Source organism: Hippoglossus stenolepis, chromosome 20 (assembly GCF_022539355.2).
Source record: "Hippoglossus stenolepis isolate QCI-W04-F060 chromosome 20, HSTE1.2, whole genome shotgun sequence".
Lineage (NCBI taxonomy): Eukaryota > Metazoa > Chordata > Actinopteri > Pleuronectiformes > Pleuronectidae > Hippoglossus > Hippoglossus stenolepis.
In genome coordinates this window covers 19225374-19242724 of record NC_061502.1, presented here as the reverse complement: position 1 = coordinate 19242724, position 17351 = coordinate 19225374, and the positions used below count along the sequence as shown (strand labels likewise).

The 17351-nt window shown below is 42.7% G+C and overlaps 2 protein-coding genes across 2 annotated transcripts; one reads left to right on the top strand and one right to left on the bottom strand.

Moving 5' to 3' along the window:
- The first annotated feature begins 646 nt into the window (after positions 1 to 646).
- Positions 647 to 2678, top strand: uts1 (urotensin 1). Its single transcript, XM_047338045.1, has 2 exons — positions 647 to 731; positions 1147 to 2678. The coding sequence occupies exon 2, from the start codon at positions 1150 to 1152 to the stop codon at positions 1588 to 1590; it is 441 nt and encodes a 146-aa protein (XP_047194001.1). The 5' UTR covers positions 647 to 731; positions 1147 to 1149; the 3' UTR covers positions 1591 to 2678.
- Positions 2679 to 4773: 2095 nt separating this feature from the next.
- trim54 (tripartite motif containing 54) lies at positions 4774 to 16043 on the bottom strand. Its single transcript, XM_035143978.2, has 9 exons — positions 15094 to 16043; positions 14757 to 14935; positions 12334 to 12511; positions 10536 to 10631; positions 9614 to 9847; positions 8452 to 8474; positions 7245 to 7369; positions 6745 to 6818; positions 4774 to 5604 (listed from the first exon to the last, which is right to left on the bottom strand). The coding sequence occupies exons 1-8, from the start codon at positions 15283 to 15285 to the stop codon at positions 6748 to 6750; spliced, it is 1098 nt and encodes a 365-aa protein (XP_034999869.2). The 5' UTR covers positions 15286 to 16043; the 3' UTR covers positions 4774 to 5604; positions 6745 to 6747.
- Between the last annotated feature and the right edge of the window lie 1308 nt (positions 16044 to 17351).

Below are 17351 nucleotides of genomic sequence, written 5' to 3'. Positions count from 1 at the left end.
AATGTGAAAAGAAAACAGACTTTCTCCTCTTTTCCTGGAAGAAGAAGAAGAAGAAAAGGGTTAAAGCTACATTCATTCATCCTCCTCTCCTCATCCCTTCATCCTCCTTCCCTCATTCTCTCTTCCCTCATCCCATCCTCCTCTCCTCATCCCTTCATCCTCCTTCCCTCATCCCATCCTCCTCCTCCTCATCCCTTCATCCTCCTTCCCTCATTCTCTCTTCCCTCATCCCATCCTCCTCTCCTCATCCCTTCATCCTCCTTCCCTCATTCTCTCCTCCCTCATCCCTTCATCCTCCTTCCCTCATTCTCTCTTCCCTCATCCCATCCTCCTTCCCTCATCCCTTCATCCTCCTTCCCTCCTTCTCTCTTCCCTCATCCCATCATCCTCCTTCCCTCATCCCTTCATCCAGGAAGGTTTCAATCCTCCTGGATCCTCCTCTTGTTCCCCTGAGAGCTGCCTCAGCCCGGATGGATGAATGGATGGATGGATGGATAGAAAGATGGATGGACTGATGGATGGACGGATGGATGGATGGACTGATTCATTCCCTCATTGACTCTGTGACTCGACACGCGTCCACTTTGCAAACCGCTGTCTGGGCTCCGAGCTGTGACGTCAGAGGCGCAGACTGGACGTATAAAAACGCTGCGTCCTCTCTGCGATGCGCACTGGGACCGAAGACTCACCTGGAATCCGAAGTTTCAGCTGCAGCATCTGGACGAAACAACGTGAGTATCACACTTTATTTAAGTTGTTCAGCTTCTGTCACATCGTTCTGTCTTTCGTTTTGTCTTTTTGTCTTTTTTGACTTTCGGGACGTTTTTCTTGCCTGTGACATGATTCGTTCATTCAACCTTTATTTTAACTCGGGAATAGACTTGTAGAATTTGAAACTGTCAAATCTGAAAATTAGCAAAAGCAAAAGCAAAAAGGCTTCTGAATAAAGACAGTTACATTTTATTGAAAGCAAATAACAACTGGAGGGAAGATAATGTGAAACTGAAAATGCCCTAAAACATGAAATGACAGTAACTTTACTCAGGTTTCGGTCTGAGAAGCTGCAGCTGAGCAACAACAAGTCTTGATATGAGTTTGATCATTTCATCAACGTTCCTCTAATAACGAGTCGTATTTAAATTCCAGGACATGAAGCCGGCCTCCCTGCTCCTGCTCCTCTCCTCCGTCCTCCTCTCATCACACCTCCTCCCCGCCGCCGGCAGACCGCGCTCCCCCCCCGGCTGGCTGGATGGCAACGGGCGCCTCCAGACGCAGCGACTGGACGAGGAGCTGCTCCGAGCGGCCGCCGCCGGGGACAGCGCCGCCTCGGACCTGCTGGGCGACAACATCCTGAAGTTTCTCCGGAGGAGGAACCCGGAGCATCTCCACCTGCAGCCCGCCGAGGAGGAGGAGGGCGAGGAGGAGGCGCTGAGGAACGCGGTGCAGCTGCTGAAGCGCAGCGAGGACCCGGCGCTGTCCATCGACCTGACCTTCCACATGCTGAGGAATATGATCCAGATGGCCAAGATGGAGGGCGAGAGGGAGCAGGCTCAGATCAACCGCAATCTGCTCGACGAGGTCGGGAAGTAAAACTCCACCGCTGACATTAGTGAGTGTTCCTGCGCCTGCCTTCCTCTTCGTGCCATTTTACGCACAGCTGGTGCCAAATTACGCACCAAAGCATATGTGAGTAAAATGTAAAACCTTAGGTGTTGTTTAAGAACTTTGTTGGAGAATATGGGAACGGACTTCTCAGACACCCTCCCCCCCCTCTCACACCCACTGGCCTCACCCCTTCCTTCACCCATCAATCCCCCTATCCCCCCCACACTGCTGGACTCCTGGTGGACAAAAGGAATCATCACTGGTTTTCACATTCTCTCATGTTTGACTTCTACACTTCTGTATCATTTCTGTGCACAGTCAGGTAATACTCGCTGGTTCCTGGTTCGTGTGAGTGTTTCCACAGAGGAAGCTTTAACTAAAGTATCTACACTGACAAGTCATTTGCATTTGAATTAATCACTGGGTTAAATTAAAGTTTGACATTTGATTAAACTTGAGCAGAACCCATTTCTCGTCAGTGTGCCGTGTGACCCTGGAGTTAATTAGGATGGTGGTATTTACCCTCGGCGATAAACTCAGTGTGAATAATGAGAGTTACATTATGGATCATGTAATTACTGACACCCTCCATGAGATTAGAACCAGACGAGAACCTGAACTCACACACACATTTTCCCTGATGAATTAAACGAGGCTGAACTCTGACTAATATGTCTTATTAGTGAAAACTCTGAGAAAACCTTCTGGTGCTGAGGAGAATTTAGAAAACACTTCTGCTGAGTATAACTTGGTTGTTTCACGTCATTGCTCCAGGATCTAATGTCGCACCCTCGTTTTGTCCTCTGAGGCTGAAGAACACCTGACTGTCCCACACCATCAGCTTCCCTTTGTCCTCTGTCTGTCCCCCATGTAGAGCAGCATCACCTGTACTGTAACAACTGTAGCATGCAAACCTACATGTAAAAAAAACCACAAAAAAAGCTTGATTTGACTGTGTGAACGCTCGTGTCTGACTCTGATCACGTTCTCTTTGTTTTAGCAAATGACATGAAAAAAATCTGCTTTTTTGCCATTTATATTTTATAATAAACAAGTTTGGAGTAAAAGAAAAACCTTCCTGTTTGATTCTGTGATAAATGTGTTTTAACTACGAGATTATGAAATACATCTCATTGTCTCTGTCCTCTAATGTGCTTCTATTTATAATAAGATGAGAGTGAGAACTTAGTTATGAGAACGTATTTCGACAAACGGCTGAACCCTGATATCTTTGGTGATATATCGATTTCTGTGGCACAAACATCAGGTTCAATTTTCCACATCCACGAAAGAGAAATGAAAATTGAATCCGACTCGTGAGCAGATCAGAGCAGCTCAGTGGTTTCACCTGTTTGTGGATTATTGGGAGTTTCCATGTCTCCAAACTTTCTGATTTCAGTTAGTCGGTGAACTTTTACTCTGCAGCAACACTGTGTATTAAAAACAAGGAGCAGTGTCAAAACATGAGCCGAGAGTTTATTCATTTAAATGTTTTCCATGTGATTCAGAATGAAAATGACCTTAAACTTTTCATTCTCATTAAAATGCTCTATGTCCCAAAGAATCCGGATCAGAACCAAAATGTAACGAGTTCTTCTCCGACTCAGACGACATCTTTCAAGCAAGATTCGAAGAAATCTGTCCGGCAGTTTTTGTGTCATCCGGCAAATAAACACACAAACAAACAAACCTTTGGACAGAGGCAGGCTAGCAGTCCCCCCCTGTTTCCAGTCTTTGTGCTAAGCTAAGCTAACCAGCCAAGTACAGGACATGAGTGATTATCTTCTTATCTGACTTCTTGACGAGGACTGAAATAAATTTCCAAAAATGTCAAACTACTCAACTAATTCTTATGGTTTTTAAATCATCTTGTGTATCGTGGCGAAAATAAAAGAAATCAATGAAGAAAGTGAAAGAAATTCCAGGTCCCCCCCCCCACCCCCTACAAAATATCATGTAAGTCGGTTGAGTAGTTTTTGAGTAATCCTGCGAACTGAGGTAACGATAGAATAAATCTAAACAAATCGTAGTTAATTCATTTCTCTGAGAGTCGGTTGAGTTTTCTCGCTGCATCGTTTGTGACGATCGGATCAGAAACGATGGAAGTGACAGTTCAACGTGAAGAAACGGCCTCAGCGGCCCGAGTTCTCTGACTCAGGCTGAACTGTGTGATTCTTCGTCCTCTGCTCATTGTGTTCCACACTCGACTCCACATCACGCGGATCACAGCCAGACGTGTGTCATCGAGCTCCAAACTTTGTTCATCTGGAAAACTCACGGACGAGAGCTGAGCGGAGGAAAAGAGCCTCGAGCCAACGACAGCTCGGAGGTTTGTGAAGCAGCAAAACGTTTTAGTCACGTTTATTTGTTTATTTATTTACTATGGGATAGAGACAGTGTTCATTCATCAACACATAATTCTGTAAATAAGCCAGAGTTCAGCTAAATTAACTTTATGCCTCATGACAGAGTTTTATTCAAGAAATAAAATTCTGGCGTTGATTGAGAAGAAAGCAGAGAAAACAGCTGCTGTATATGAAACATAAAGTTAAATATTAGAGTCTATTAACAGATGATGTTTATTCACAAAGTCCACAAACTACGTGAAAACTATATTTATTATCGTCAAAATAAAAACATTTTATAAAAATGTTCTGATTTGTCAGATTCCATCGTTTGTGTTTATACACAAAAAGGACTATTTAGATTTTTAGTTTTTTGAGTTAAAAACCTTTTATTATTATTATTTGAATGAACATATTATCTGTGGACCTCCGGCCTCTTTTCATTTCATCACTCGACCACGGGGTTTCGTCACGTGACCATGAACGTGTCACCGTGAACCATTTCTTCTTTCCTGTTTTTCTTATGGCTCGTGTCCTGGTCACACACACACACACACACACACACACACACACTCTTTCAGAATCCCCCCCCCCACAAACAAAAACAACATCATTTCCATACCTACGTAATACGATTATCTACCCACTCATTTTTACATCCTGCTCAACCTATTCAGTCGTTCTGTTTTTTATCCATTGAAAAAAAAAAGCACAATTCTTCTTCTGCATTCATAAAATAAAAGACAATAAACAGTTTCTTCGCTCTAACCCATGTAAATTGCTGTTTTTAATTAAAATCTCAATTCAAAGAAACCATTTCTCACTTAAACTTTGATTTTTATTTACGTATCATGTTACACGAGTTAAAAAACTGACACAACTCAAACACTGTGGACTTCCCAGGATCCTCTGCTGTACAAGGGCTTTAAATCCTGAATGAAAACACACATGAAGGAAAATCTTTTCCCTCCCACAGAGTTAAATCCACTATGCGTTTCCTGTCAGCTACACACAGGCAGATATATTTACACACAATGAACAAAAGAAAACGACGTGGGAGGTAAAACTGCGGCCAAGTCGGACTTCCTGCGTCTGAAGGAGGAAACAGACGCATGAGGTTTATGAATGTACGATTTCTGACCATTCATTTTCTCTCCTGGAATCTCCCTCTCTGCGTTTAGGAGTCGACTTAAAACCTGCCTTTGGGATACAGATTATGGGTTTGAGCCGTTTCGGGTTGGACCAGCTCTAGATTGTCAGGGGGGGACACATGGAGCTTCTCCTCCTCCTTCTCCTCCTCCTCCTCCTCCTCCTCCTCCTCCTCCTCCTCCTCCTCTTCATCACTTTAACGTCTCATCAATGCATGTGACTGACTCGACTTCTTCCCAGGAGACCTTGTGCTTTGTCGTTGCAGATCCAGGGATTGTGATCATGAATCGTGGATTATCAATAAAACTAGGTTGCATATATGTACAATATACCTCCTCATTTATACTTATACTTAAAGTTTAATCACCCAAATTGTGACTGTGAATATGACTTCTACACAAATAGAATCTGACTGATGGATTGATGTTGTGTGGATTCATTTCCTGGAGGATTGTGATGAACCTCCATCTCCGTCTGGTTTCCTCGGCACCGCGGCAGCAGGGACCTGCAGCGAGGAACAAAGGACGAAGAAGATGAGATCATTGTCATCGTCCCACGTCTAAAGAATCACCAGTGACTCTCCCCGGCCTCATGTCCCTGCTCGGCGGAGGAGGAGGACGATGCTGTTGTTGCTGTTGCTGCTGTTGTTGTTGTTGTTGTTGACTCAGCATGAACACACTGCTGCCGTCTCCTCTCCGGAGTGGACGAGGGGAATCCTTCCCTCTCCGCTCACTTTACGTAAGCAGCCTGGTTGAGAGATGATTTCACACGTCCGCTCTGCTGCTGCGTTCAGACGGTGCAGATCGTACAAATATTACAATTCATCAGCCGCCCGACGAGAACATCTATAAACAGGCTCTGACACATTTGCACTATTTGCATTTTTTTCGTCAGCACAGTTCTGCCTTTTGCATTTTTGGAGACGTCAAGTGCGTCTGCAAGATGTTCACTGAGAGATTTTAGCTTTTTTAAATCGTGTGCAGTAATTTATTCTTCCATAGTGTTACTAGCTGATACAAAGGGATCCTTAAAGCTCGGGTTGGTAATCCTGGAAAATCAAATCCCCCCCCATCATGGGCCCGCCTGTCAAAGCTCCGCCCCCCAAACTCATGAACGTGCACCGACAACTGAAGACGACGTTTCTGTGACTCGTTCTCTAACTTCTGGCTTCTGGCTGTCGTCTCTGCTTCAGCGGTGGACGAATGAAATGGTTTAGATTTGGATCTTTCTTCACTTTCTGGAACATTAAGAGATTCTGCAACATTTCCGATAAACAATTCATGGATCCTGATAAAAAAAATCATATTTATGGGACTGATGTTTATGAGTTTGTGTAAATTAGTGATGATCCAAATGAAAATGTGGATCTAGTGAATTTAAATGTGGTTTCATAAGGAGACTGAACTCTTTCTGTGCCCTTGAGGCTTTTTGTGACATGCAGGTTTAGGATGAACTGTTTTATTCTCGTAAACTAACTAATGTGAGGACTGTGACGTTTTCTCAAACCAGAACCAAACTCACCACAAAGCTGTGGTCAAGATAAACCTGATTAATTCATCCACACAGGTCAGTGAGGAGATCCAGATCAGAAACAGCTTCCATTTGCCTCAGAGAAACTCAAAATGACTGAAAAGGAAACAGTCACCTCTCAGTATCTGCAGCCAAAGTCAAGTTCTGACTCTTCTCCCACGTCTTCAGAGTCCTCTTCATCTCCCACACCTGAAAACACACACACACACACACAGACACACACACACACACACACACACACACACACACACACACACACACACACACACACACACACACACACACACACACACACACACACACACACACACACACACACACACACACACACACACACAGTAAACAGCTCTATTCGAACCTGTGTAAATGGAGCCTAAAGGAAATTGTGTCTAATCCTCGAGGTCTCTGTTTCCCTGTGTGAGATGTTTACTGAGTGAAATTTATTATTTATCAAACATGTGCAGTTTGTGAGCAGAACAGGACGTTTAAACAAACTGATTCTTTAAGAAGAGTTTGATGCTTCCTCCATATGAAGGACAGATGTTCCATCCACACTATCACCTCAGTAACATGTATATTTTCTTCTCCTCCCTCAAACGATCTCTCGTTAAATACCAGAGCAGAAGTCCATGTTCTGTAACATGTCCGTCAGGTCGTCAGTGTCGATGAAGAAGTGGCTCATGCTCTCGTAGCCGAGCTCCGGACGCTCCATGTTCGAGGCCCTCGCCGTCACCGCCATTCTGTCAACACACACACATACAGGTGAGAAGACTCCAGGGTTCAAGTTGTCAAAGTTTGCATCCTTTTATTTTATAACGTTACTTTCTATAATGGACCAAAAGCATTAACGTCATAATGTTTACGTCTGTGTCTGATTTGATCTATTTCAATTAAAATCCTGTTTTTAAGTCTTTCAAACATCCTCAGACCAAACCAAACACGAAGAAGAAATAAAACAGACTCAATGTGCAAATTGTGAATCAGTAAATTTGACAGATAAATATTGAACCAGGCGAACGTCCGTGTCACAAGTTATTGATGTCGACGTATCGATAAACCAAACACACACTAATCTCCAGGTCCCGTGAGGCCGATCGCTGACGCCAGCGTTGTTTGGTTTTTCGATCTCTTGGCCGCAGGCGGATCATCGTCTACATAATATATAAGAAATGACTAAATGTCCGACACACAATGTTCAGACACACACTCACTAACAGTCTAATGGGAAATGAAAGGACCAGTGGCTTTTATCATCTTCAATATAAATTATAGGGTTAGTTTTTTTCCATCTGTCCTTGTTTCATGAATTTTAATCACAATGTTCTGGACCCTGTAATTTGTGTTGGATATGACAAACTGTGTTGTAGTGTGTGTGTGTGTGTGGAGAGTTGTGTATCTGCATCTCAATCCGTGTGTGTGTACTAGTAGAAGGTCACATGAGGAACATGTGAAGGATGAAAACTGAAGTAAAAACATTGTTATATGGATCAATTCCTCAGTTGAATTATCATTTCAAAGAAGTAAAAGTACAATACGAGCATATTTTCAGTCAAATGTATTTAATTAAGTCTGATGTTTGACTTTATACTTTATTGCCCCGTGAACCCAGTTAATTGGAATTGGTCTTGGCGATAGACAAGAAGAAAATACTGAAATCTGAATCTGAGCCTGATAATAAATCCTTAAATAAATAATAAAACCTCCATGTATTAAATGTGTAGATAAGAAACTGGCCCCTGTAGGAGACAGACGGCTTTGGGACAAGTTAAAACCGATGATTTAATTAAAGATTTCATGCAGAATCAGGACAACAGGGACTTACGTCTCCAGAAGGACTGTGGCGCTCTGTGAATGAGACAGAACAGAGGACAGGGATGAAATGAATCACATTGTGCTTCAGATCCTCGGAGCCACGAACATGTGTCAGCGCGTTAAATAGAAACTTTAAGAAACGCTGCCAGGACGACGTGGTGGCGTTCGCAGGCTGCGTCCAGCGACTCCATCTTCTTCACCAGCTGCTCTGACGGAGCGTGAGGCCGAATATAAAACAGCGACACCTGAGTCTCAGAACAAACAGTGTTTCCTCCGAGGAGACGCAGTGACGCAGACGTGACGCGTCGGCAGTAAAGATGCTGGATTTAGTAACAACAACAAGGACGGAGCGAACTGTGAGCTGTCGGCTCTTCAGTCAACATCTCACCTTTTTCTGCTTTTTATTCTATTCTCAAATTGTGTTGGAGGTTTTTTTCATGAAGGAATTTTCTGTCTCGACTGTTCGAACAACAACTAACTGAAGCTCTTCGTATTCAGGGAGGCAGAAGAAGTTGTTTTATAAAAAATATATATATATACACTTTGTTCACACTTATTATATTTGCACCATCTCTGACAACAGATATTATATAAGTTACAGAGCAGAGAGTGTTTATCTTTACATGGAAAATTAAAATCTACCTTTCAGCCATTTCTTTTGCTAGAATGCTGAGTGGCCATAATTTATTTTATTATTTATGTTTATCTAGATGTATTATAATATTATTGGTTTCATTATTAGTTAGAATTAAGTAGCTTTTTGTAGCCATTATGATTATGATTATGATTATGATTATGATTATTGCCTTTTTTGACACAACTTGTAAAACCTTTATTTCAATTCATGCCAATGGAACTAGTTTAATAAATTAATCATTAATTAAATACATCATGAAATATAAAATCTTGTCCATTGTCTTCATTTCAATAAAAACTGAGCTGAAATGAAATCACTGCAGTTGTTTTAACAAAGAAATATAACATTTTAAATGTTTTCAATCTGCGGTAAATCGCAAAAAACTACTAAGCCGATATTAATTTGTGGGAGCGGAGCATGATAACATGATAACATGATAACTGATAACATGATAACATGATAACACGATAACGATGAGTTGAGGTCAAGCATCAGTCTCAAGCCGTGACAACAGCACACGCGAGGCGACGCCCACCTGTATGAACAGAGGCATGTGCGGCTCGTCCATGGAGTGAATGGCCGACTCCACCAGCGTGACCGCGGCCTCCTGGTGGTCGCCGTGCCGACGGATGAGGCATCGCAGGTGTCTCAGTTTGTCGTCCTGTTCTCTGGAGATGTGACCGACCAGCTCCTGCTTCCGCTCCTCCAGGACGGACACCAGGCCGTCGAAGTGGGCGGCGAGCTGCTCTCTCTGCCGCCTGCCGCTCTCCTGGAAGTTGAAATGAATGAAATATATACGACGTCCTGTTAAAGATCCGCCCCCTGATCCAGATCCTCGCCAAAATGTTCTTAGCTCCTCCCTAATTTAGTGTAATCCTGCTAAACAGACGAATGCAGATGAAAAGGTCAAAGGTCAGTGTGATAATTTGTTTGCCTTGTGAACGTGTTGTCTTAACAACGCCTCAAGACAATCCGTTCAAATTTAGCACAAACGTTCACTTGTACTCACAGATGAACTGATTAGATTTGGGTGGTCAAAGGTCAAATGTCAAAGGTCAAGGGTGTCTCACAAATGTTTTTTGTCTCTTGAACATGATTTCTCAAGGTTGCCTTTAGAGAACCTCTTCAAATTTTGACCAGTTGTCACTTGGACTCAAAGATGAACTGATTAGATTTCAGTGGTCAAAGGTCAAAGGTCAAAGGTCACATATGTGACTGGAAAAAGAGAGAGTACAGACTGAAACTGCACTGGTTGGTGGCGGCGTACAACCACAGGGCCGAATTCCAAGTGGCCAATTGGTTTAATCAAATACGATGAGCTTTTGTTTTCGAGTTAGATCATGAGCTGTGGTTGAAAGCTCTGGAAAGGCTAATTGACATTTACCTTTAATATTCAATATCAAAATTTTATATTTAAAAATAAATTGTGTGTTTGTGTGTGTGTGTGTGTGTTTAACCTCCACAGTGCGGCATATTTCCTCTAGCTGAGAGATGGCCGCCTGGATGTTGTCGTTACTGGCGACCAAGATGGCGATGCCGTCGCTCAGCTCCGTCTGCAAACAGAACAAAAAGTTTCCGGCGTTTATTCCTGAACAAACTCCTGAAATCTGTGGACGACTCACGACCAGTCGACACGATCGTCTGTATGCGGATCCACATGTTGGTGAAAAGTTAAGTTAAAGAGGAAAAGCACTGTGCGAACTTTCTAATGAGGACGTCTGTCACCAGCTGAAGCAACATGAGTCACCGGCCTGCATCAGTTTAAAGCTTCACACGACCTCGTCTTCATCACCTCACGTTGTCATGGATGTTACAGCTTCGGTGTAACAGCTTTAAAGTGTCATCAGCGAAACAAACTCTCTGTTCTTATGGATTTGAGCCAAATCCAAACCACACACATTGTTTATGAAATGAACTGTTTCATTGAGATGATCAACAACTTTCCTCGGCCTCATCTGAATTTCAGATGAGTGATTCAGAGACGGAGTGAGAGAAGGAGACGCCGGTGCTGAAATGTCAACAAAAGCCAAATGTTCGATACGACACCGGACGCTGCCGCTGCCGCTGCCGCTGCCGCCGCTGCCATCTGCATAACAACACTGCTGCACTTTGTCCTTGTGTGACTTTGTGAGTCGATGAGCTAATCAAGTCTTTGCTGATATGAGCACTTTTATTTTACAGATTTATGTTTACATTTGATCTAAAAACAATATTTATTTTCTTAATTGAAGTTCTATGTATTTGTTGGTGTTTAAGGATGAAACAGTTTCATGGTGACCGTGGTTCTTTATTTATCGTGATTACCGCGGTGAGGTGCTGCTCACGCTCTGATCGGAGCTGGTTCACATCTGCTGTCACCAAATTGCATGTTTAAAGAGCTGATATCTCGTTGTGACTCTCAGACGTTATCAAACCTTGATTACATTTATTTATCATAAGGGATCGAAAACCACATCTTAGGGATCATTTAAAAAAAAAAAAGGTTATCAAATATATATATATATCAGCCGATATCTTGGAAGTGGAAATTTCTTTCCGCCTTATATCGGTCAGGCTGTAGTTTTTACATAAATATGACAAATAGGTTTGATTTTGCATGAAAACGATGTTTGGTGTCACTGTAGCTGACCTTTAAATGGCTGCATGACCAGATGTGTGCAGATGTGTCCTGATTTCAGTTCAGATTCAGTATCTATTTGCAAACCATCCGAGCAGGAGAGGAAACAGAAATAGACGAATAGAAGACTTAAAAAAAGAAAGAGGTTTGGCTCCTAAAGGCCATCGTCCGTTATAAGAAGTCACCACCAACACGCTCACGCACTTCTCGGAGTTTGGACTGTTGAATGTATTCTGTGATCGTCCTTTGACCTTTAAACAAGCTCCCGCTTCAGTCGTGAGCGTGTTCGACTCCTCAGGAACCTGCCAGCTCACCTCCACAGCACCGACAGTGTCTCTGCCCGAATCTTTGGGTTTCGCTCGGTGTCTTTGTCTGACAGTGAACTGAGGTGAGGGGGTGTCGAGTGAGGTGAACCAGAGGGAACAGAGGGAACTGTGTGAGGTCATAGGTCACGAGACGCTCGGTATGAGGTCATTACGGGTCAAATCCTCACAATTCTGATTAGGTCACATGAGAAACCTGGAACTGAAATCATATCTCCTTTGATACAGTCCACAGAGATTAGAATGCTGACCTCAAAATAAAATAAACAGTATCATGAGTGAGTGTGTTTGGAGTTGGATCGGTTGCTGATTCACCTTCTGTCTCATGTAGACGCTGCTGAGCGGAGCCACGTCACAGTCCTTGTGTCGTCCGAACACTTTGCACATGGAGCAGGTCGGCGTCTCACACGAGAGACAGTAGATGTTGATCTTCTCCTCTTCATGGTCGTCACACATCAGCTGCTGCTGCTGCTCCGGCTTCATGTTTACAAGCCTGAAGGAAAAAACACTCTAAAAGGTGAATTTACAGGATTTGTTATAAACCTTCTCTGGACACTGAGCTGATGCAGGTTTTGTGAGTTTCTCTCTTTTTCCAGGAGTGTGATCTTTCAGTTTAAGAGCAGGACTCATTGATTTCACCTTCAGATTCTGTAACTGGCTCCTGCTTGTGCTCAAACTGTGGGTTTAAACAATATCACAATATTTTGTTGCTTGGACATATTTTCTATAGCATAGCATAGTAAAGTATGTATACAATAGTATATGATAGCTTTACACAGCATGGCATAGTATTAGTATAGTATAGCATAGTATAGTATAGTGTAGTGTAGTATAGTATACTAAAGTATATTATAGCTTAGCATCGCAAAATATAGCATACCATAGGATAGTATAGTTTTGTATAGTATTGTATATCATAGCGTACCATAGTATATTATAGCATAGCATAGCACAGCATAATATAGTGTAGTGTAGTATAGCATAGTATAGTGTATTATAGCAAAGCATGGCATAAGTATAGCATGGTAAAAGTTTAGCATTACACAGCATGGCATAGTATTAGTATAGTATAGCACAGTAGTATAGCAGAGTAAGCATAGTATAGTATAGTACAGCATAGTGTAGTATAGTATATCTCAGAATGTGTTTTTGTGTGATTCTACATCACTCTTCCTCTCAGGTGTGTCACTGTGAACATAGATGATCCTTTCACTGCCAAACATGTAATCATCCCATGATCAGAAATAACCTGCTCCTCAACCCCGCTCTGTCAGAGCTCACTCTGAAGACACGCTGGTACATGCACATGTATGTGCTTGGGACAGGCTTTGGCGTGTGGAGCCTCCTGAAAAGCAAACGGCTGCTCAGTGGAACCCAGAGTTTATGCAACATCACAGTCCTTTGTCCTCTGACGTACATGTCCGTGACACAAACGATGATTAAGTCATGAGAAATGTTTCCACCCGTGAAAAAATTATGAGAAACTACAAGTTACAGAACATTTGTGAACGTCGCTGTGAACAATCACGTCTATTTTAGCCCACACAGATAATGAGGAGACCCCTGCCCTTCTGTCTCTAATGGATGCCAACATCTCTCTCTCTCTCTCTCTCTCTCTCTCTCTCTCTCTACCAGTGACTCATTTAGCTTCTATTTTGGTGTGAAAGTGACAGATTTACACTCGTGACGACTTAATTATCAGAGAAGAGTTGTAGTAAGTGTGCACACTTATAAAACAGAGGTAGATGCACTGAAGAGGCTTCTACATGGAACATTGTTATTATATTATTTATGCAAACTCATCTGAAGCTTCTATTCTCTTCTCTCATTTAAAACCAGTCACATGATCCAGTCACTACATCTCACATACATACACCTGCACTCTGCAATGTGTGTTTTTTAATGGAATATGCTGCAATTTGATTCTTGTAATTGTTTTAATTAAGTCATTGTTGTGTTGATTTTATGTATTAATACTTTGGCGTGTTGTGTTTATTTTCTGATTGTGAATTTCACCTGTTCTCAGGTGTCTCTTGACAAAGACGTCTAAAATCTCAATGACTGATTAGATAAAGATTGAATCAAAATAAAATACATTTTTAAGTTGTACCGGACATTAGACAACAAAGATATGACCTCAATCATACAAATGATATGTAATAAAGTAAATAATATATACAATAAATCAATTATTCAGGTGAATCTAAATCTCTGCAGAACAAAAAAGGTCAGATACAACATTACAACTCTGAGTGTATCATCTGAAATCAATTTAATTAAATGTAATTATCCTTTCAAGCTGATTTCCACCAACACACAATCATTGTTTACTATGAGACACTGGCTACTGTTGGTTGAATTGTCTGCTGTGAAAAAGTGAAAAGTGAGTAAAGTATGTTTGTTTCCCTGCTGACGAAGAACTGTAGTTATTGAGGCAGTAATAAAGCACTGCCCCCTGGTGGTTGTCACTCAATGTTACAATTACAATCCAGTGCTATTAAGACTTCTCAAAACCTGCAGCCTAACAAAAACCTTATTCCTAAATTTTCCCTTGACCAATTCAAACCTATCCTTAAACTAACCACAGTTCCCATCTGACCTCAACCAGGAGCTCAGAAATGACGTTTCACCACATTATGATTGAGCGTTGGTCCCCATGAGGTCTACTGGTCCTCACAAGGTCAGTGATTCTACTGGAAAAGGTCCCAAAGAGGTGATAAAAACGAGTGCACACACACCTGGAGGACTCCTGCTGTCTGTAGATGTCGATGATGTTCTCCACCAGCACGTTCCTCTGCAGGCCGAACACTCCGTGGCGGTCCAGCACCACCTCGTGGCGACATGACGGACAGCGGAAACGACCGCCACTGGCAGCGATGCTGGAGGAGCCGCGGCTCTGCCACAGACGGTTAGCTGACTGTGAACAGAGGACACGTAGGAAGAAGACTGAGCTGTGGCCTCGACCTCGACCACAGGAGGTCACTTTCTCAGATGAGAAGTTTTAGGTGGGGTGCACCTTTAAATTTTTATTAAAAACAAGAATATTATAATCGCTTAGAATCTGCTGCAGCTCACGTGGAAGATGTCGTTGGCGCACTTGCGGCAGAGGTTGTGCTGGCAGGGCAGGATGACCACGGGCTTGGAGAACATCTCCAGGCAGACGGGGCAGATCAGCTGCTTCTCCAGGTTCTCCATGGTGGCTCCTCCGCCGGCACCGGGCCCGGATCTGCCTGCTGAGGGGGGCCTGAAGCCGGGGGCAAAGTTCATCGATCTCCGGGGGCAGAGAGCGACGTATCAGAGGAGACGGGAGAGGAGAACGAGTGGAGGCTTCCAGAAACACAAGGTGGAGGATATTCCAGCTCTGTCTTCTTGACTTCAGGCCTCATACAGCTCGGTGTTCATCAGTCTTCACTTCTCCTGCGATATTCCCCTTAAAAAGTTGATTCAACTTTACTTTAAGTCGTATTTTCTCAGTGTTTTTTGCAGTAGCTCCGTCTCTTTCCCCAGCTGTCCCCCCCTTTATCCCTCTGCCAACCCTGATGTGAAGACCCTCCCATGCCCCCTGTCTCCGGCCCACAGCAGCCAACGCTCTGTTGACTGTTGGTATTTTTAGCTGCTGGGTTTGTTCAGGCTTGGGTTACTGTCTAAACTGCGTTCCACAGCCGCACCAGGCCACAGTGTGGGTGGGGCAGAGGATCAGGACAGTGGTCAGAGAGCAGGGATCAGATTATCATGTTTTCTGAAACATCCGAGCGGATCCTGCTCACTGAACACAACCTCTGACGGCCATTATCCCCTCCACATAAACAGGCTGATCCCAGTTCTCAGAAAGTCCCTCCAGAACACAAACCTGACATATCAGATGTCATCTTTGTGCCACATTCAGGGTCTTTCATCGGCTGCCAGTCAAATATAGTATAAGGTTCTCGTATTTAAAGCATTAAATATCCCAGATCTCTGGGATCCTCGGACCAGCTGCTCCTGAACGTCCCTCAGTCCAGGACGAGGGGTAAAGATGATGGTGTGTTTGCTGCGCCACCTCAAGACTTTCCATCATTTAATCAAGTCAAGTTTATTTATTTTTTAAATAAATTTTAAGGAAGTCCCGATGTGAAATACAAGAAAAGAATAAAAGTGTCCTTAATTGTTTTAAATTCACTTCTTAGCCGTTTATTTTATTTTATTTTATTTAATTAGTTCTGTTTTATTCTTGTATTTCTCTCTTTGTGTTTTTTATTGTACAGCCCTTTGTTCACCTCTGGTTCTTTTATAAATGTGCTTTAAAAATAAACTTGTCTCCTCTATTTATCTTTCTTCATGACTCGTCAGGAAAACACTATATTGACATGGCAGAGCTGAATCAACAAGTATTGCTCAACTTGTTGCAGAGTTAGTAGCCCTTAAATCTGTAGCTGCTGTGTTTTGTTATTTGTTGTTGGGTTTCCTATTGGCCAATGAGTTTTCAACTTTTAGGAACACGTGTTCACTGTGTTTAAACTTTAGTAACACGTGTTCACTGTGTTTAAACTTTAGTAACACGTGCTCACTGTGTTAAATATCAATGTGACCATGTGTATGTTCCAGGATTAACTTCCTACCGTGTTTTATAAAACTCTTCAGTACAAACTCCAGATGTTGCGAAGTTGCTGATGCACGTGCCCCCATTCAACCCGCCAGCGGAGTGACGTCGGCGTGACGCAATGTGCAGTGAATTGCACGATTGTACCGGAAATGAGAGACTCTAACTTCAAAATAAAAAATCCAACATGCGATTGTCATTGATTTTTGAAAATAATTTGCTAGAATGGATTAACCTGTGAAAGTTCCAGTCATGTATGTATTGTGACGCTTTCACAGTCTTATCAACACAACACAAAGGGCTTCACATTACAAACGTATTGTACGAATGTGTGCGCATTCACATATTCACACACACATTCATACACAGCATGTTTTTAGGAATGCTGACTGGAGGCAGCGGGGATCAAACCAACGACCTTCTGGTAAGAAGTCTCTATCTCCTGAGCCACGGCCGCCCTGCATAGTCTCTGTATACAGACTTTGTATAGAAACACATTATGGTCGTCTTCTATTCTTTCTGTGCTGGTTTTGTTGTATCTTTTTCATCTCGAAGGTTATTACGTGTTTCTTTGGGGTCATTTTGTTCTTCAGTCTCTTATGTGATGTCCTGCTTCTCTCGTTTCACCCTTCTGTGTCTCTCTGTGGACGTCTGGCATCTTTCTGCAGAGGTTATATTTGAACTTTCTGAGTTAACGGCCTCATTATCACCATGTTTTTAGCCTGAAAGTCCTCTGTTGTCCTCACGTTCATGT

Coding starts and splice junctions, on each gene's coding strand:
- uts1 (XM_047338045.1), top strand. CDS start 1,150: ATGAAGCCGGCCTCCCTGCTCCTGCTCCTCTCCTCCGTCCTCCTCTCA.
- trim54 (XM_035143978.2), bottom strand. CDS start 15,285: ATGAACTTTGCCCCCGGCTTCAGGCCCCCCTCAGCAGGCAGATCCGGG. Junction 9,848..10,535: donor AAATATGCCGCACTGTGGAG/GTTAAACACACA, acceptor TTCAACTTCCAG/GAGAGCGGCAGGCGGCAGAG. Junction 7,370..8,451: donor GCCACAGTCCTTCTGGAGAC/GTAAGTCCCTGT, acceptor GTGTGTTGACAG/AATGGCGGTGACGGCGAGGG.